The 20,413-nt window shown below is 44.5% G+C and overlaps 1 protein-coding gene across 1 annotated transcript in view; it reads right to left on the bottom strand.

Annotated features, from left to right (window-relative positions):
* Positions 1–207: 207 nt before the first annotated feature.
* The window catches only part of FAM117B (family with sequence similarity 117 member B), a 675,983-nt gene continuing 655,777 nt past the window's right edge, over positions 208–20,413 (bottom strand). The window contains exon 8 of the mRNA XM_069615514.1: positions 208–2,115. Coding sequence (XP_069471615.1) covers positions 1,800–2,115 — 316 coding nt within the window. The 3' untranslated portion in view covers positions 208–1,799. The remainder of the gene's footprint in view (positions 2,116–20,413) is intronic.

Genomic DNA, 20,413 nt, shown 5'->3' with positions numbered 1-20,413 from the left:
GCCCTGTTTTGATTTAGTAATGTGTAACATGTGCAGCCAATCCAAGAACAGACTAATTCAAAACATGTCATACAATATCCTCATCCTCATGAGCAGTGTCTTGATTTTTTTCTAAAGTCATTCACATACATTGAAACAGAACAAATGCTGGTCTAATACAAAGAATAGAGATAATTTCCAAAACGAAATAAAACAGTAAGCCAAATGTTTAAAGGTTCAGGAATTTACATAGATATCAACTTTGCAATTAATTTCTTTTTTTAAAATAAATAAAGACATCCCTGGTTCACTTCTAAACATTGGTCCTAGAAGTAGGTGTAGATATCTGGTACAGCGTGTCACCATTGAAGAAGAGTTGGAATGGACTGAAAGAAATCTGGATAATGGGCACAAAAGCAATAGCTATTGTACGTGTTAGTTTCCAGAATATACTGTAAGTGCATTAATGTTATCTGACATGCTAATTAGACGGTTTTCAATTCCCTTTTGGTTATTAAGCCACTAATCGAGTGGGCCCTTGTGTCTTAGTGCATGGCAGATCAGAACAACGTTCCTCTGAAGTAAACATTTGATAACGATGCAGTTAAATATTTCTCAATTCACTGGCATAGAAGCACAGATGTAATTTTCCACTTAATATTAAAGCCTGTGTTTTGGGGTAAAGAGTAATCTGACAAGGGGGATTGCAGAAATAAATACTTTGGCATCCCAGCAACAATCCTCCTTCCCAATCAGATTGTCACATCACTATATTACAGATAACACTGTACAATTCTAATACAAGGTTCCGCTTTATAACATCCAAATTCAAGTACGGAAAAATGAGTAGTTACAGCGGTAACACAGAGTCCATTTAGTGCCAGATCTAGGGCGAGAAGGAGCATCAAAAATGAAACTAATTGAACTGACGACTCACATCTTGCATAAGTAGAAGTCAGATTAGAACACACACCAATCCGCCACATACTCCTGACATGATCATGCCATACCCATTGTGGCATTAATATACATATATGTAAAATTTACTCCACGCAATGTGCTTTGCATACTTGAGTAAAAGTTCTCTGGTTAGCTTTGTATTTCATTTTTATAATGGTTAATGCTACTTTCAGCAGTTGCGTATTCCTATTTGAAGTAAGTTAAACAAAGTCTTGTTTTGAGGGGGGAAAGAAAGTGCTGCGCAGAGTAGAACAATCTGTTTGGTCCCAGCAGCTGGAAAACAGCTTAGAAAAAAACAAGGCTACAAAACAGTACGAAAGTAAGCTTTGTTTCTTACATTCTACCCTGTTGTATGTCAGAAAAATAGAAACATTTTGGTTTTTAAAAAACGGTTTTCATAAAAAATGATTTTTTTTAAAGCAGTGTCACTGCATTTAGTACTTTATTCAACCTACCCCGCTACAAGCCTGGCTAACTACTTGTTGCGTGGTTTGTGTTTTCAAGATTGAAAAGTCCAAATTGGACACAAAAAAAGATCACTAAAGCAGAAGTCCAGAAGTGACAAAGAAGCACGGTCATCCTTCTCAGCAGTCTTTTAAAGAAATTAAAGTTTGTTCTGGCAAAAAAAGCATACGTTTTATGCTTTCACGGCCCGAGTAAAGTTTTCATACACCAGCAGTCCTCCAAACGATTCCAAAATACTCACGAGGATAGTGAAAATGCTACCAGTTTAACAGCTTATGAGACCACAGGCAAGCAGAGCAAGATACTGTGATTTGAACTTTTCAGCGACTCTTTTTAGACAAAATTCTAGAAGGAGTCGATTTGTGTTTGAGTCTTAGGGCGGAGGCTGACGCCCACTAGCCATCCACTTCCTCGATTTGTCCTGAAGGCTGGAGTAATGTATGCTGCTGAAAAATTGTACTTGTTCCACGAGATATGCGATCTTGTTCTGTGCTTGTAGACAACGAGGCAAGAGAGATGGGCTGCATTATGGTGGGTGATATACCAGCGACTGACAAAGTGTGGCTGGTACCCTTGAAAGTGATTTCTTGTGTAGGCAAGAGGGGTTTGAGGATGCTGACTAGGCAAAAAGCAGAGCCACTTTTTGGAATAAAGTTCACTTTATTCTTGTCAGGACAGTAGAACGCAGGAATTTCATGTAGAGGCTTTGGCCTGGAAAAGAAGACAAAACAAAAATTATTGTAAGCCAGGAACACTGAAATATAGAAGGTTTACAATTTACTCAGCAATGAAAACATGCACTGGAAATGTCCTATGGACAATGTCACTGAACCTTACAAAACATTGTTGATTTGACGCAGAAGTGCAAAAAAAAAAACCTTAAGCACCTTTGTGTCCAGATCTAAGCGGGGAAGGAAACTCCTGTATCGGAAATGAAAACCAGGGAACAATGAGTTCTTCACTAAGAATATGGTTAAAGACTGCGTAAGAAACGCAAAGTGGATCGCCAAGTAGTGGGACCAAGAAGATTATGCATCAAATTCCTCATCCAAATTTGATATAAAGTGTACCAGAAATTATTCCAGCACCAATAACTTAATGTTGGTGTACTTTTAGTGTGAAAACAGTCGATCAATGTAGGACTCCAACATTTAAGTATGAGGAAAGAATAGGTGTTTTGTTCGGTTAGGATGCTGCGTTAACAATGAAAAGTGGGGCAGCGTTGTAATGAAAACTATCTTTAAGTAAGCGTGGTAAGTGGGGTCTGCTTGCTTTTCGGCTCTTTCTCAGTCTTCACTCTATAGTGCTTTGCTGGGCCCTGGTTATCCCCTCCTCATCCTCCTCCACTTCCGCGGCCGGAATGCGTCACTGAGGCCAGGAGTTACATTTGAAAGCCAAACTCATCTTCCCCACAACATCTACTGTTTATTCCTCATACATTTCTTTCACCAGTCTCTGGGGTCTTCGACTGGTCCTTTTCGGTCTCCCTCTTGCCTTAGTCTCATGTGGGTCCAGGCTCAGACGGGCCAGTAGGGCAAAAGGTCATTGCCTGAACCAAAACCGCAAAATGGTAGCGCAGGCCAGTTTTTCTGGTCAAAGTGGGCCACGTTTGGGACCAATTTGATGAGTTACTTCACTAAGTGGTTAGTAGTTTTGACCATTGTTACCGTTCTTTTAATTGCACAATTTGCATTACATTTTACCACTTTTTCATTGGTGCCCAAGACAATTTATTGGTGCCCAAGACAATTTATGCCCCAGTCGGACCCTTTGTGGGTATTCATTGCCAATGCTTCAAACTGTGCCAAACTGGATAGGATGGTTCATTTTCTAGTTATCCACAGTCATGTTCCTTCACTGTCAAAGGCACTGTTCAAGCATCTCTTTAAAATTCTTTGAAATATGCAGTATTGCTGGTGATTCTTTTGTGGTTTGAGGTTGCAGTCAACAGTTCCTTTTGTCCAATCACCTTTAATGGTGCAAACACAGCTTTGTTCCTGTCTGACAAAGACTTAATCATCCATGTTGAATTCTGCAGGTCTCGCTCCTCATTTGTGATCAATTTGTGTTTTTGCCTCCTGTTTCCTGGCCGTGTCTCTGGATCCAATTTCGCCATCCTTTTTTCTTGGGTGTACAGAGGTTGTATTATTATGGTATTTAATGAGAATGGCCATCTGCAGGAGTCTGTCCTGATGCATTCTGGTGTCAACATCGCCGTCTTGTGGCCAATGCTGGATTTTGCTTTTATGGACTTAATTGATTCACAGTGTGTCACCCTTTCTCAAACTCTCATGCTGGACTTCCTTTGCATCTTGTACTCGTGGTGGCCCTGAATCATGCTGTTCCCATCTTCATCTTGTATCCTGGCTTGCAACATTATGTGTTACTACTGACTTATGCAATTGTATTTGCTTTGCCCTCTTGCTTCTCCACTCTTTTTGACTGCTTACTCTGTTCTCTGGTCCTCTCCCTTTCCTATGATAGCAACCACTTCTGTCTCCCACCCGAGCCCCTCCAGAACTATCTGAAATGTCGTCAGGCCTAGTACGATAGTCGCTTGTTTTGTTCCTCCCCTCCCTTTCTGCACCCTTCTCCCTCACCTTTTCTTTTTTTCCGGCTCTACCAGAAATGTCATCAGGCTTAGTACGGTAGTCGTCTGTGTTTCCATTTCCTCCCCACTCTCCTCCTCCCCATCCTTATCTATGTCTTAGCTCTAGCACTATTTGAAATGTCATCAGGCTGAGTACAATAGTTGATTTCACATCCTTACTGTTCATGGCCTGTAAAGAGTGTCATTGTATTTTCCCTTGTTCCCTCCCTTGCCTTGAAGCGCTTTGAAACACATTGTGTATAATCACTATATAAATAAACTATCATATCATAGCTCCGGGAAGCAATGGAGCGAGAAAACACTGAGGAAAGCTGAGAAACAAACAAGGGAGCGGGGCAGCCAACATCAGGGGAGGGCTGGCCATTTGGCAGCAACTGATCTTCAAGCAACAGGGGAGGAAATAGTATGGAGCATATCTCCCAATCTCATATAGGGTGGGGAGTGGAGGGTGTCAGCACCGAGGTTTAGGAGGAGCCATTCCTTGAAGAGGAGGGTCTTGAGACACTTCCTGAACTGTAGAAGCAAGGGGGCAAGTCTGATGTTGAGGTTTGAGTCTTCTGGTGGATACAGAAAAGGCCTGTTTTCTGGTTCCTTCCTTCACCATAGAGTTCAAGTCTGCACATGTCCTTACTTGAGGATCAAAGGCCCCTGGAGATGCTGAGCTTCTCAGTGAGGTAGCTTGGGGACTTGTGGGTGACAGCCTTGCAGATGAGACAGCAGGATTTTAAAATTATACAGGCTAGCAGCAGGTGCAAGTGCAGTTCGATGAGGGTCAGGGTGATGTTTTGGAATTTGCAGTGTCCTTTGATGAGTTGTGCTGCAGCATGCAGGATAAATCTCAGGGTGGCAGGGTAGTCGCCGAAAGGCCTGCCAAAAGGGCATTGCTACCATCCAGGTGGAAGAAGACAAAGGCATGGACAGATCTTCAGATTTCTGGGATGAAGTGCTCTATTTTCCACAGGAGAGAAAGTTTGTACAAGCCGTTTGTGCCTTCCTTGCTATGTGCTGTTTGAAGGAGAGGCGTCGGCAGTGCTCTGGATAAAATTTGGAAGTGGGAGTATTTTACTCCCAATTGTTTGAAGTTGGGAGTAAAAATGTAATTCGAATTCCCAATGAGAGTATTTCATAAGTGAGAAATATTTTTTTTGCCTCTAGTTATTCGTGCACATTAAAAGCTACAGCTTGACTTCTTCTGATCAGGCAGTTCCAACAGTAGTTTTGTTCCTGTGGTACTACATGCATTACTGGTCCAAACATATCCATGAAGCTGTGTGGGTGAAATCAGGGGCACAACATGTGCTTCCTATGGTCTGTTAGGAGTATTTTTACTCTCCATTTTTATTTTTTGGGAGTATTGGCCTATTTTTAGGGAGTAAAAGTGGCCGATACACACCTTATCTGTAGGGCTGGGTCTCAGTCACTGTCAAACCCAAGGGACCTGGCACAAGTGGCCAGCGGTCATGTGAAGCAATTGTTGTTCATAGTAGAGAGCCAGGTCTGGATGCAAGGGTTGGTGTTGGTCAGCAGTAGGAATTCAATCTTGGAGGGGTTGAGCTTTGAGTAAGCACTGGCCCATCCACGACTGGATCAATGCAAGGCAGGCCTTGAGCATGTGGATCTCTGTGATGGTGAATATCCTGAGATAGGGCTGTGCCTCTGTTCAGGAGAATGCCTTCCAACTTAGAGACCCCCAGCTCTTTTGCTGGCCTTTAGGACATTTTAGTTTTTACCCTGGAGTGAGACCTTCTTTTCACTCTCTCATGTGTCTGGTTTGGATTATGTGTTTCCTTTGGTTTTGGGGTCTGACAAACTCCATAGACATCTGCTTTTTGTATGGTGACACACAGCAAATTTAGTGGAGTGTCCCAGAAAAATCCTTTAGATTTCTCTTACGGTTTAAATACCTTTTCTTGTGAGAACTACTGTTCCCTAGAATAGTAAAGTGGAATTGACTTTACTTACCTTTTCTCTTTGTAGGTCCAGCACACCCCATCTCATGTGGAGGGCTGGGGGGGGGTTACTTGGTAGCCCCTTTTCCAACTTACTCATGTAACATTTTGTATGTTACCCTAACTACTTTAAATGGCTGGTGGCAGTACTTTAAATTTCCTACCATTGTGCTTTTCTACCGCAGGCTGAATCCTCAGCTGCAGTATAGCACCCATGGGTGACCATTGTGTCAAAATGGCCCTCGTCTTCTTTTTTCACAATTTGTCGTTTGTGAGGTCTTTCTTGGGTTTTACGCTGCGCACCAAACCAGGTTTGACCCCTTTGTTATTTTTGCCTTTGGCAGGCTTCAGTACTGAAACCCGCCTCTGGCTCCAGTGTGTCTGCAAGGGCAGGAAGTGAAGGATGTCCTTAGTCTCCAGTGCAACCTGAATGCACCCAGTCCTGATTGGCTGGCTGTCCTTGTAGGACAGCCACCCTGGGGTCTGAGTGACAGCTAGGCAATGCATGAATGGGAGAAACCTGCATTAAAGAAAAGGCTTCTTGAACTGAAGAGAGTCGACGACTGGGAAGAACACCCCGAAGAAGAAACTGCGAATGGAGCTTGCTGCATCCTGCTGGACTGTTGAACTGCCCGGTGAAGCCCTGCTGCTGTGCTGAAACTCCTTTTTCTGATCGACAAGAGAAGCTCCTGAAAGGACGACTTCTTCCCTTGGGTTAGTGGGACCAACTAACCCCGAGATAAACTTTTCTGGAAAACCTTCCCCAACTGGCTGTACTACTTTGCTGCTGCTAGAACCGAGTGCCACGGGTCGAGAAATCCGTAGTCAAGTGCAACGTCTGTAAGCCGGCCAAAAGCTCAAGGAGCCTCCTGAGGACTCTCCCGAAGCAGGACGACCGAAGCTTGAGTCACCTCACCAGAGTGCTAGACTCAAGGCATGAAGGACGCCCAACCAGTGTCCAAGATCTGCAGTGGTGCTGTTTACAGAGTGCTGAAACCGCAAAGTGCCTCGGATCCGAAGAACGCCCGTAGCTGCCGCCGACCTTTTAATTGCTGTGCAGGAGTCTTCCAGACGTCCTCCCTCTTGTCCCCATGGCTGAGGCCTAGGAACACAAGATCTGCTTCACTGCAACCAGACAGAAGCCAGCTGGATCCTCTTCTTCTAACCAAAGGTACTGTTCTCACTTTGGGGTACTTAGCTCTTTGTCTGTAGTTCTGCTCTTCTCAGTTGAGACTTGCAGTAGCTGCTTTTCTGGAGTTGATTTCAGCTCTAACTTTCACAAGTGTAACAGCTTGTGACCCAAAAGTGATTTTCTACAACACAACTTTCTAACTTTGTGCAAGACTTTTGCTAAGAAGTGCCTCAGCTCCATAGACTTCACTCCAATTGAATGTGGCTGTCCTGGCTCCCTGCAGACTCCCCTAGTCCATTGACTGATTCTTACTGTCCCTCATAAGTGATACATTGGTGTTTAACTAATATTGCTGGGAAAGGTTTTTATCTAGACTTCATTGGGAGATTTAAAAGTGCTCACATGCTCAGAGAACCTGTTTAACCTTTTTAATTCCTTTGACCTTTCCGTTCTATCAACCTCAGAATTTTACAAAGTACAAAATTGATATATAAATTCCAATACTGTCCTAGTAAGTGAAGTCATCTGAGGGGGGTGTAGGAAGTGTGTATGAAGCATCTCTAAAGAGTATCTACTTGCTTTACCTTGATTCTGAGAGAATATTTTGAAGTATATTTTTAATGTTGCACATTGCCCTTTTTTAAAGAATACTTATTTAAAACTGAAAGTTAAATAATTATTTTACTAGAAAACCTTGAGTGTAAGTGTTATTTGGATACTTGTATTGGTGAATTTCAATGCTTGAGAAAAGTCTGGCTGCTCAGTCACACTACCAACTTGTGTAGTACAGACCTATATCAATAGGTGGCTTACGTATACCAAGAGGACAAGGACTGTGTAGTCTCCCACAGGGTTACATCAATTCTTGCCTAACAGTGTTATCTGCATATTGATGGATGTAGATGTGTGGAGCGAGGAGGATTTGTACCAGCTTAGGATGACCTCGCTGACCCCCCATGCAGTGATATAGATTGCTGGCGAGTGCCTGGTCTACTGTGGTGAATGCTGCTGAAAGGTCAAGGTGAACTAGGAGGCAAAGATGCCCATCTTCAAGGATTTTAAGGGCATTGTCAATCACCTTGATGGTAGCAGTTTCGGTGTTGCATCTGGTTCTGAAGCCACACTGGTGGCACTGAGAGGTTATTGGCTTCGATGTGCTGGAGGAGTTGCATGGCTACTGGTTTCTTTAAGGCTCTTACCTTGGAAGTGAAGATGGCTGATGGGACGGTACTTGCTGAGGTCATCAGGGTCTAGTGTTATGTTGAGAAGCAGGAGGATTTGTCCGGTCTAGTCAGTTGAGGGAAAGGTGCCTCGAGTTAGGGGACTTCATTATTAGATAAGGGAAGAGTGCTTCAGTTGGAAGGGTATGGAGTAGGGAGGCAGGGAGATTGTCGTTCACGTATGATGTGGTCTTGCAGGATGCTACTGGGTTGGGGGGGCAGAGAGTGTCTTGAAAGTTGTCCAGGTAGTGGTGGTTTCGCGAGGTGGGCCATGTAGTGCGATGCAATTTGTGGCACTGGAGTCTATGTGCTGGTGGATCATACTTCTCTTGCTGAATAAAGAGATGCTGGCGGTGCAGTGGGTTTTCAATGGAGTGCAGTAGGTGGGTTGGGCAGAGGGTTGCAGTGTTTGATGGCTTTGAAGAGGGCTCTGCTTTCATTGTTGGCCCTGGATACAGTGTTTTGGTAGTAGTTGGCCTTTGCAGTGGTGATCAGGGCAAGGTCTGTTGCCCTGTAGGATTATCACCATGTTAAGCAATCCGGCTATTGGGGGATAAATCAAAGTTCACAGAAGTCACTTCTGGTGAACCATGAAGAGCATTTTGGTAGAGACTAGCATTAGGCATACATTTTATTGTGTTGACTTTCAACAGCTGCTCTGTATGGTTTCTCTTGATACTATGCATGAATTTGCCTACCATACCACTAGCCTGTGTGTGGCAACACTAGTAGTTCTTAGGTGTTGGGCAAATCATCTAAAATCATTTCTGTAGTTCATGGAATTTTCCATCCACCCTCAAAATCGGGTGTGCACAATTTTTAACGAAATTGTTTTCATGAGCCTGGAATTTGCCAGTCAACAGTATCGATTTGCTACAGCCTCATAACTTTTGGGAACAAAAATACACAGGTGTGCGCAGAAATAGTTATATAATATAAACACTGTACATCGATGAAATCGCAATGTCAGTGGTTACTACAATTAAGAATGATCAGTACTAGTTAACTGAATTGTCAAAGCTGTATTAACTTGTATACGCTTTAAAAAGTCTACATTCATCACCATATTTACATTTGGTTAACCCGGAGCACACATCCACCATGTGTTGACTTGTACGAGGGTTCAGGATAAAGCTTTTGTTTGATTGAAAACAAATTAAATCAGAACATCCCTGCCTATCTAAATCTCTTTACTACTCATGTATTGAAAATAAAAAACACCCCTCTCAAAAGGCATTTCAGTGTCAAACATTCTAGAAAACCCAATGTAAAGACAGACTACTTGACATTCCGGCATGTAAAATTGCTTGCAAACAGAAAAAAGCATGTTTAACTTGTATGTTTGCTAGATTCGCTTCAATGAAGTTTCTAATGTATTAATGTGTAAAAGTGTACTTTTATCATTTTCAATAGGCAACTTAAAGGTGGAACAATGGGCAGCAGTAATAACCATTTGCGCTTTGTCTTGAGTGGTTCATCACTAGTAACAGAACTCTGCTGTAACAAGAGAATAATTTCAATGACATTATTTCCCAAGGTATGTACAAGGTGAGATATTCAAATTTTCCACCCTGTGCTTGCGCATTGTGCACAGAGTACGAGTCAGAACTCCCAATACATTACACAGAGGTGTAGGGAATCTCCCAATACACACACCATTTGACCCATTTTATCAAATCTAGAATTCCAGAATTCTGCAGAAATATGTACTAATTTGTCAGGATGTAAAGTCAGTTCATACCAACCCCCACTGTCCAGAAGTCGATGTCATCCCACTTCCTTCATCGTACTCTCAAAAACAGAGGTCCTCTTCTTCCCTGCTACTATGATTCCACCTACTCTTCCTCCTCCTCCTTCATTCCCCCTTGCTCTTTGCCTTTTTCTCCCTCGGCCCGCAATTTGGGCATAATCTCGATTCCTCTCCTTTTCTCTTCATATTTCTGCTATTGCTCGATCCGGTCACTACACCCTTTTTAATATTCGTCGGGCTCAAGCCCATCTTTCCTTTCATTCTACTAAGCTTCCTATCTCGTCTTTTCACGCCTTCACTATTGCTCATCTCTTCTTGTTGGTCTTCCTGCTTCTCATCTTCTCCCTCTTCGCTCCATCTACAATTCTTCCATCTGTCTTCTTTTCTCTCTCCTCGATTAGGTCTTCTTCACTCTATATAACTTCTTCCCTTTGAGTCTCGCTTCTTTTTTCACTTTCCCTCTATTTTCTTCAAGTGTATCCATGGTCTTGCTCCTCTATCTTTCTTCACTTATTTTGCTCTATTCCCCTTCTTGGACGGTCCGCTCTCAGAACCAGTTTCTTCTGGCTGTTCCTAAACCCTCATGTGCTTCATCTCTTTATCTTTCAGATAAACCTCAAAATGCATCTTCTATCTCTTCTTTCAAATAACTGTATGATCGTTTTACTCCTCCGTTTTCACTGATTTTTGACCTGGAATTGTGTTATTCATCTTGATTGTACAGTTTTTGATTTAATCCGTATCAACATTTGGCGAAAGGTGATTTATAAATTCCATAAAACACAAATAAAGTAGTTTCACAAATTAAAAGGGCTATGATTTAATTAATTCCCTTTTAGAGTATACCCCCCCTCGACATTCTTGACTGTCTCCCAGACAAGTGGGCACTCTATTAATGACTGGTTACATTCTCCCCTTCTAGGACCCGGGGGGGGGGGGGGAGGCGGAGGCATTGTTCAGCAAAGGGGTCATCAGCTTTCCTTCAAAGCCTGGTTCTCTGTCTGCATTGGGCCTGTCATCCTTCCTTTTTCACTGAAAAAGGCCAGGAGTTTTAACTCAAGGTGGGCCTCTTGTACAGTTGTCTTCTAGAAATCCACAATGGGTCAGAAGAAATGCAATCTATTCCGATCTCCTTTCTCTCCTCCTTGCCACCAGTCTGTCAGTCCCTCCGAATCAGTGTGAGTGCTCCCCAGAATCTGTGTGTTTGGACTTTGATAGATTAGAAATCCCCTCCTTTTAGAAGTTATAATTTCTCTAACCTAGTTGGTCACTTATGTGATTGGATAATGTTCCAAAGTGACATCCACTAAACCACCACCTTCATACCTCATTGGGCATATTATTGAAGAGGGCAGTCGAATGGGAGTAACTTCTAAACCCACTTTCCATCCCATGGTATCTTGGATAGATGTCAGGCCCGCTTCTCAAAAAATATTCTTTATATTTGTAGGCCCAATGACAGATGGGGTTTATTAATGAGTAGCATTTGTTTTCTTTCCAAGATCTGTTACCAGAACAAAGAACATATGGGCTTTGGTGAAGGCAGGGGGTGCCAACATATTATAGTGCAGCTTCTAGGCCAGAGTTTCTCTTCTATTGGAAAGTCTATACCCTAGCCCTTTAAGATGTTGGAGGAGGAATTTTCAATTTCCATTTGACTTTCTAAGCCAAACTTGCTGTTTTATTTACCATGCAGCATTTCTTTCTGTGGCCCATTTCCCACTGTAATTGTAACTTTAAACAGAGCACTATAACATTTTCTTTGCAATCAAACTCCTGTCATTTTACATTTTCAGTAGGTTTCATTTTCTAATGCACAGTCCTGTAAATAATCAGAAATAAAGTAGGCCCAAATTCGATTTTTAATCTCCTATAACATGCTGCGTTTTAAGAAAACAAAATGGACTACTCTCCACTTAACAAGAGGTTGCTGGATACTCTGCGGTAACTGGAAATATGCACATGTTGCCTTTTCATTTACTGAGACATATTCTTGTTGCAAATGGGCCAACACCTCAATACTTCCTCGCATGTATCCTTTTCAAATGCTGGGCGCAGCATCACGTTTATTTTTAAATATGACACTTTTCTTTGTGTCCTTTCCTTCTGTATAGATTTCCCAATAGGTTCATTGTCAGTCTATACAGGGTGTAGGATTCCCCATTTGCTGAAGACTTCATATATTTCTCCCACTATTTCAGTGAATGACGTAGAATTGACTGTTTTAATGATTGGAAATCTGGCAGTATTTATGACCCATCTGATAAAGGTCCATAAACGTCTAGGGCTACTTTATGCCATACAGCTTTCGGTAGTTGTGCGGCTTGTACTGGTTTTGAGGTATTTGATGATCTCTTCTACCAGGCTGTCCATGTATGGAAACCATGCTTGGTTTCTTACTTGTCTTTGTATTCAACATGCCACACTGGGACTAAATGACAAAGTCCTGCTGGAGAATCCAGACAAAGTAAAAAAAGAAACTGTACACGAAAGATTGGATTACCACGCAGGATGAGAGACAGGAATACAAACTTTATGGGTGATCCCTGATGGAATCAAGGAAATTGAACTGTCCTCCAAAGTATATAAGGCTCTTTCCAAATTGGTACCATAGAGACCAATTTATGAGACTATGCTTAAACCTCCTTCCTACGCGAGAAATATTAAGACCTCACACAGAAAACAAATCTTATGTAGATTTTGTAAAGGAGCAAACTCGGTAGAATCAAAAAAGCATTTGATTATTTTCTGTACTGCAACACGGTACTAAGATCAAGATTTCTAGGCGATCATATCAATGAGTACTCAAGTAGATCTGAAGAAGATTGGTGGCCACGGTTGTTGGAGGGCGAGCGAACTCTGCTGACCGTAGCTTTGTCACACTTTGTGACAACATTTTTCAAAAGAATTGCTATTTTTCATGACATGGCCAAAAAAAACGACAATTGATGAAATCGAATTATTTAACTACTGAATGATGAATCTCTCCCTTTCTTTTTTACTTTAAGTTAATCAACTTGAACTTTGGCAAACAGTTTTTCTTTGTTATGCTTAACCACTGTATGCCAAATAAAAAATAAAATAAATATGCCACATTGTCCCTTATGTGGCATGTGTACAAGGTCTTTTCTCAGGATTTTGGAGAAGACTAGCCTCAGAAGACACTTGAGTCTGCTAGGCTCAGTGTTTGTGAATTCCATTCAATCCAGTTTTGTTGGTGTTCATCTTGGTTTTCTCAGTTGGATAGTTTTGTTTTCTATCCATGTGTTCTTGGTAATGAGAATGGAAGATTCCAATGTTGCGTTTCCTCTGAATAACGCTATGAAAACCCCTCTTGATATTGCATGGGGGAGGACCCCGAAATTACATACCGACAGTCTTCTACTTCATTCTGTAGTTTTCTGCATGGTCTTTGGCTTGTCAATGTATGACGTAGTCTTGCGGTCATATGCCCCATCCACCCCTCAATGCAGGGAGGCATCTTCGTCCTGGGGTTACCAAATAGTGCAAGTAATTCTTGATGGTCAGTTACCACGGTGAAACTTTCCAATTGCAAAATGGTAGTATGGTTTACATGCCAGGCTGCAGCTTAACTTACCTTGTTAGGTTGTGAAAACACAGCTTCTATCATGGATAGGTCCCTGCTGACATAGGCAACTATGTGTTTTGGCGCCATTGTGCCTTCTTTGTATAGTGCCAGCATGGCTCCAATTCCTACAGGGATAGCATTGACTGGAATCTCAGTGCATCAGGATGGGTTGAAGTAGGCAAGGTGGCATTTTAAGGTGGAGATCTGAGGTTTTCAAAAAACCTGTTGACACTAGGTTGTCCAGTGGAAACGGAGATCCTTCTTCAAAGGTTTGCAGAAGAGCCCAGTCTTAGTGGCACAGTTTGGATTGAAGCATGCACAATAGCCTTCCATTCCTAAGAAGGTTTGAATGTCTGCCATTTGTTGGGGTGGAGGTCGTGTCTGTATTGTGTGCATCTTGGCGGGTTCAGGTTTCTAATCTAATTTGGAGAATTTCATTGCTATATGTAAGCGCACAATCAAGCATTTGATTTTTGGTCCAAGATGTCATTCTCTTTGGATGGCAACATTTGAAATCCACATGTCGATGCAAAGTCTGATGTGTCCCCCCATCTTTAGGGACCACTGTTAGTGGGTACACCCAAGGGGTTACCCCTTCAGATTTTTCAATGTCAGCTTGTAGTAAGTCGTTAAGTTCGTCAGACTGTTGAAAGTGGAAACCTCTTCACTGCGGGTGTTAGAGTGCGTCCGGTTTTGTTGTCACTAGTGTGCCTTTGAGTTTCCCTAGTCCATGGAATAGTTTTGGGAACATTGACTTGAGTATTTCTTTGGAGATGAGTACTAATGTTCGCGCATTCGTGCGTTTGCTCGTCTTAGGAGAGCATGCAACATCTCCCGAAATTTTAGATTGATTAGGCCCAGTTTTCTTTCTGTGCAAAAAAAAGTAGGCAGCATCCTAGGCTGGGGCTCTTCAGCACATGGATGATAGTGCTGGTGGATTCCTCCGAGAGTGTTAGTGAGAATTTGAATTGACCTATGGGATGGTAGTGGGTGTCTTGCCCCCTCCACTGCCACTGATAAACATGTGCAGTGGATGGTGTTAAATGACAACTTCTTGATTGAAAATCTTGCTCACTGATTATGTTTACAGTGGCAACAGTGACGATTATGAATACTTGTGCACGAGTGCCTCAAGTTACTTTTGGCTGGTTTCAGTTATCCAGTGTGTCATCCATTAGGTAAGCCTATTAATCTGCATAGGCTGTTTAACTCTTATCTTGCTCTTGAGCATGATTATCGTGCATGTCTTCCAGGGAATGCATCATTATGCTTAGTCTTTGTGGTGTGTATTACAACCGCCATTGCTTTGGGAAGAGTTTTCCTTCCTGGCACGCCAAATGGATATTGTAGGACATGCATTACTCACCGTAATAGCATTTCTGATGATTGTATCTGCTTAGATTCACGTGCTGTGCATATAGTACGACATCTAGTGGTAATCGCAGAGTATTGCATCTCGTCTTTTGAGGATCAAAAGAAGACGTTGACATGGGCATGCCTGTATCACTAACATGAAGTGTAGTGTACCCAAAATCCCTCACACGTCGAGGTCCCTCCAATTGTATTTTTTCTGCCGTGAGGGAGCCTTATGACTATCGTGAGTACACAGAGAGAGAAGAAGCAGTAAGATGTCTATGTTCCTTCCATCTGAGCGTTGAGTAGGGGTGACGCATGTGAATCTGAACAGATACAATCATCAGAAATGCTTTTACGGTAAGTAATGCATGTCTTCTGATGCTTGTGAATCTGCTTAGAATCACATGCTGTGCATAGACAAGCGAGCAGTACCAGAGTTGGAGGTTGGATGTGAGAAGGAACAGTAGTGAAAAGATGTCTTAGTACTGCTCGTCCCACGTCAGAATCAGACCTAGAGTGAGCGTCTAGGCAATAGTGTTTTGTAAAGGTGTGTACAGAACTCCAGGTTGCCGCTTTGCAAATGGATTTGAGGGGAACATTTGCAATGAAAGCTATGGAAGCCCCAGTGCCCAGAGTAGTGTGCTCTAGGCTTTAAGGGCAGATCTCTATTGGCAAGAGTGTAGCAGAGTGTGATGCAACTGACAATCCACCTTGAGACAGCCGATTTAGAGACAGGGTCTCCTTCTCTACCAGCTGCCACTGAAACGAAAAACTGCTTTGTTTTCCTTAGTGGTTTAGTTCTTTCCAGATAGTACACGACTGCCCTGCGCACATCAAGTGTGTGTAGGTTTCTTTCTGCCACGTTAGTGGGGCTCTGGAAGAATTGTGGGTAGTTCTATTGATTGGTTCACAAGGAACTTTGAAATTAATTTGGGAGCAAACCATGGCAAACCATGAGCAAACCATGGGTGAGACAAGAGGGTCTAGAATTGAAAGGGCCCGTAGTTCATTCACCAACTCTCCTTATTGAAGTGACTGCCACTAAGAAGGCAGTCTTGTGAGTGAGTGCTTTGAGGCTAGCCTTATGCACAGGTTCAAAGGGAGAGCCCATAAGACTAGTTAAAATCACATTTAGGTCCCAATCGGGAGCTGGGTTTGAAATAGGGGGATGAATTCTTTTAACCCCTTCCATGAAAGCTTTAATTACTGGGATCTCCCACCACAACACCTTTCGCTGGGACGTGGAATATGCTGAAAGTGCAGCTAAGTGGATCTCCAGGGAATTAAAAACAAGACCCGAGTCTAGTAGGGGAGTCAGGTTTAGTACAATATGAGTAGGAGAGCAGTCTAATAAGGTTACTCACCGTAGTGACCACTTTACCCCTAGTCCATAGTCCATAGTCCCCTTTCCTCCATACTTATGGGACATTCCTCCGTCCTGTGGGACGGGACCAGAGCACTTTGTAAAAAGCATCACATTTTTCAAAAATGTGTCCTTCCTCTTTTTACGCGGGGTACTGCACGCGGCCGTAACCCCGCCCTCCTTAGCTCCGCCCAGCGCATCGCCCATCAGTCCTTTTCTATCGCCTTTACGCAATAACAGAGGAACCTTATTAGAGGGGACGGCGGGCGGGCGTATGGAGGAAAGGGGACTATGGACTAGGAGTAAGGGAGTAACCTTATTATACTCCTATGTCCCGTCCCCTTTCCTCCATACTTATGGGAGATTCCCAAGCACTCCTCAAAAAAATTACGGGTGGATGGAAAACTCCTTACTGAAAGAGGTTTTTAAGCACAGCCTGGCCAAACTGAGCATCAGACCTCGAGCTCAGATCCAAACAGTAGTGTTTACAAAAAGCCAATGGAGAGGACCAGATAGCCGCTTTCGCGATGGTCTCCCAGGGGACATACTTTTGAAAGGCAACAGCAGCTGCCTTGCTCCGTACCAGATGTGCATGAACCCCTTTTGGAGGTTGAAGAACTTGAACCGCGTAAGACTCCGTAATGCAGGCAGCAATCCATCTGGAAATAGTCGCCTTGGAGGCCTGTTTACCCTGCGGATTACCGAAGGTCACCAAGAGTTGAGAAGAAATCCAAAATTCAGATGTTCTGTCCAGATAGAACTTAAGAGCTCTTCTAACGTCCAGGCAATGCAAAAACTTCTCAGCCTCTGAGGCTGGGTTTGGAAAGACAGGCAAGGAGATTGACTGATTCAGATGAAAATCAGACTACTTTTGGAAGGAAAGAAGGAGTCGTCCTCAGGACAACTTTATCCTTATGAAAAATCAGACAGGGACACCGCTAAGACCTGGAGCTCACTCACACGTCTTGCCGAAGTCACAGCGACCAAGAAGGACACTTTCCACTAAAGGTGCTGAAGCTCTACAGTAGCCGTTGGCTCCTTATTGGCACAAGGCTGTAAGGAACACGTTCGGATCCCACGTCGGATGCGGTTTGCAAACAGGAGGGTAAAGACGCACGAGACATGCAAAATGCCTTTTAACCACTGGGTTGGACAGTGAAAAAGAGCACTGATCCGTGGATAGGTATGCGGCAACAGCCGAAAGATAAGTCCTGCATGTCAAGACATGGATGCCGACTCTGCTAGATGAGACAGGACAGCACCAATCGTAGCCCCTCTGGGGTCCAGCTGTCTGGCTAAGCACCAGTGGCAGAACCAAAGCCATTTGCTCCTGTATCGAGATCTCGTCGAGGGCTTCCTGGCTGCCTGAATAATGCGCATGTTATCAGCAGACAGGTTGAGATGCTCTAAAGATCTGAACTCGGGCACCATGCTGCCAAGCTGAACAATTGTGGGGAGATGTGCCACGGCCGCCGATCTCTCTGGTGAAGCAGTTCGGGAACCAACGGAAGCCTGATCGGTGCACGCACTGACAGATGTTGACGCTCTGAAAACCAGAACCTGGCCGGCCACCATGGAGCTATGAGCAGAAGAGAACAGTTCACCGTGTTCCTCAGTTTGCAAATCGTCCGATGAATCAGAGGCAGAAAAGCATAGGCCCTCATATTGTGCTAGGGAATCTCGAGAGCATCCCCCACAGAGGAGGCTCCCAGTCCGTTTCTGGAGGCATACAGAGGAAGTTTTCTGTTGGCTGACGTTGCAAAGAGATCCACTTCTGGAGTGCTCCAACACTGGAAGATTTGTAAGAGGACCTCCACTTTCAATTCCCACTCGTAGCTGACCATCGTTCGTCGGCTGAGGGCATCTGCAGTAACATTCAGCTGGCCCGGGATGTGTACTGCCACCAGCCAGATTCCATGCTGTACCGCCCATTCCCAAATCTGAATGGCAAGATCCACAAGAGGAGGGGACTTGGTACCCCCCACCGCTTGTTGATGTAAAACATGGACACCACATTGTCCGTGCAGACACTGACCACTTGGGTTGACAATGACCGGCCTGAACGCAGCGCCAGGAGCTCCAGGTGATTTATATGAAGGAGCTTGTCTTGGGGCGACCAGCGATCAGAAACTTGAAGAAGGTCCAACGTCGCACCCCACCCCAGAAGGGAAGAGTGTCGTGATTGTCACCAGCGGAGCGGGATCCTGAAAAGCCACGCCCACCGATAGATTGCCGAGAGACTACCACCACAAAAGATCCGCTCTCATGAAAGCTGGAATAGATATCATTTTTGAGTTCAGATCCACAGCTTGACCCAAGAGCTCCGAAGAGCCATCTGCGTCTGCCTCATCTTGAGCCGAGCAAGAGGAGGAGCCAATACACACGAGGTCATGAGGCCCAGAAGCCTCTGGAACCACCAGGCCGACATGCTCCCCGACTGCGCAAAGACCTGACACGTGGCCACCAGATCCGCTATTCTGTCCCTGGTCAGGTATACTCTGCAGGCGATCATTTTCCAACAAAAATCCAGGAAAATCGGGTCCTGAGAGACCATCATGGAGGATTTCCACCAGTTCACAGACAGCCCCAGGTGGAACAGGAGCTGGAGGAAAGACTGAAGGTTGCTCAACGCTTTCAAAAGGACAAGGACTGCGCAGCAGCCAATCGTCCAAATACGGATACACGTGGAAACACTGAAGACGAATATAAGCTGCGATAACCAACATAGTCTTTGTAAAGACACACTGTGCCGAGCGGCGGCCAAAAAGGAGCACTCGGAACTGGAAGTGCTCCTCCCCCACGGAAAACCGTAGGTACCTCCGATGTAGATTCCAGATCAGGATATGCATATATGCATCCTGGAGGTCCACCACGCTGAGCCAATTGCCCTTCTGCAAAGAGGACTTTATTTGGCAGGGCGTGATCATCTTGACTTTCTCTTGGGGTAGAGAGAGATTGAACTGGGAAAGGTCTAGGATAGTGCACAGGCCAGCCTGTTTGGGTTTGGGCACCGTAAACAGCCAGGAATAGAAGCCCTCCCCTCGCTCCCCTAGGGGAACTGGTTCCACCGCCCTGAGATCCAGTAACTTCTGAATCTTGGCTCTGAGGGAGTGGGACCCAGACTGCTGGAAGGGAGGATTGATGGGTGGGGTAGGGGTAAGCGGAAGCCGGGGTAAGCGGAAGCCCGGCCGAGCGACTGACAAGTCCCACCGGTCCTTGGTGATTGTCTGCCATGCCTCACAATGAGGCGCAATGTGTCCTCCCACCGGGGTCTCGTGCAAGCGCAGAGAAACTTCATTTAGCTGGTTTTTTGGTGGCTGCACCACCTGAACCTGAAGAGGAGGCTGAGGAACGGGAGAAAAACCGTCTCTGTTGTTACCTTCGGCAGGAATTTCCCAATGGGGTATCAACCCTACGGGACTTTCGGTCCAGAAAACCCCTGAAACCAGACGAAGGGCAAGGCTGCGAGGACATTCTCTGTACCCTGAAAGGCGGTTTCACCAGGAACGACAGACATGGCGGTCTGAGTGCTATCCTTAGTTTTGGTCAGTTCAAGTCTGTTGTGGAATGAAAAAGCTCCTTGCCATCAAAGGGCAGGTCCAAAACCCTATCCTGCACCTCCTTAGAGAACTTGGTGGCGGGCAGCCAAGCCTGACGAGGAGGTGTCCATGCCAAGCATGAGGCCCCGGGCCGAGGTGTCGACATGATGCGCCACGGCGTCCAACATGTCCTGCGCCAGGACCCTAGCATCTGACAATCCTGCTCTGAAATCCTCTAGCTTTTCAGCGGGAATACATTTCTCAAATTCTGACACACCTTTCCACATTCGCCCCCGCCAACACCAGTTCTGCATTCGCTTGATGCAACTGCAGGGCTGAATTAGCGAAAATCCTCCTTCCCATGGAGTCAAGAAGCTGGTCCTCTTTGGCCAGAACCTGTGTAGCCGTTGCGGAAGACGATGCAGCAGGTCTGGATTGTAAAGTGGCAGCAGCCACTACCGTGGAGGAGGGGAGCGGACACGAAGCTAAAGCCACCTCTT

The sequence above is a fragment of the Ambystoma mexicanum genome, chromosome 9 (genome assembly GCF_040938575.1).
Source record: "Ambystoma mexicanum isolate Mex_15411 chromosome 9, UKY_AmexF1_1, whole genome shotgun sequence".
Lineage (NCBI taxonomy): Eukaryota > Metazoa > Chordata > Amphibia > Caudata > Ambystomatidae > Ambystoma > Ambystoma mexicanum.
This window is presented reverse-complemented; position numbering and strand designations above follow the sequence as displayed.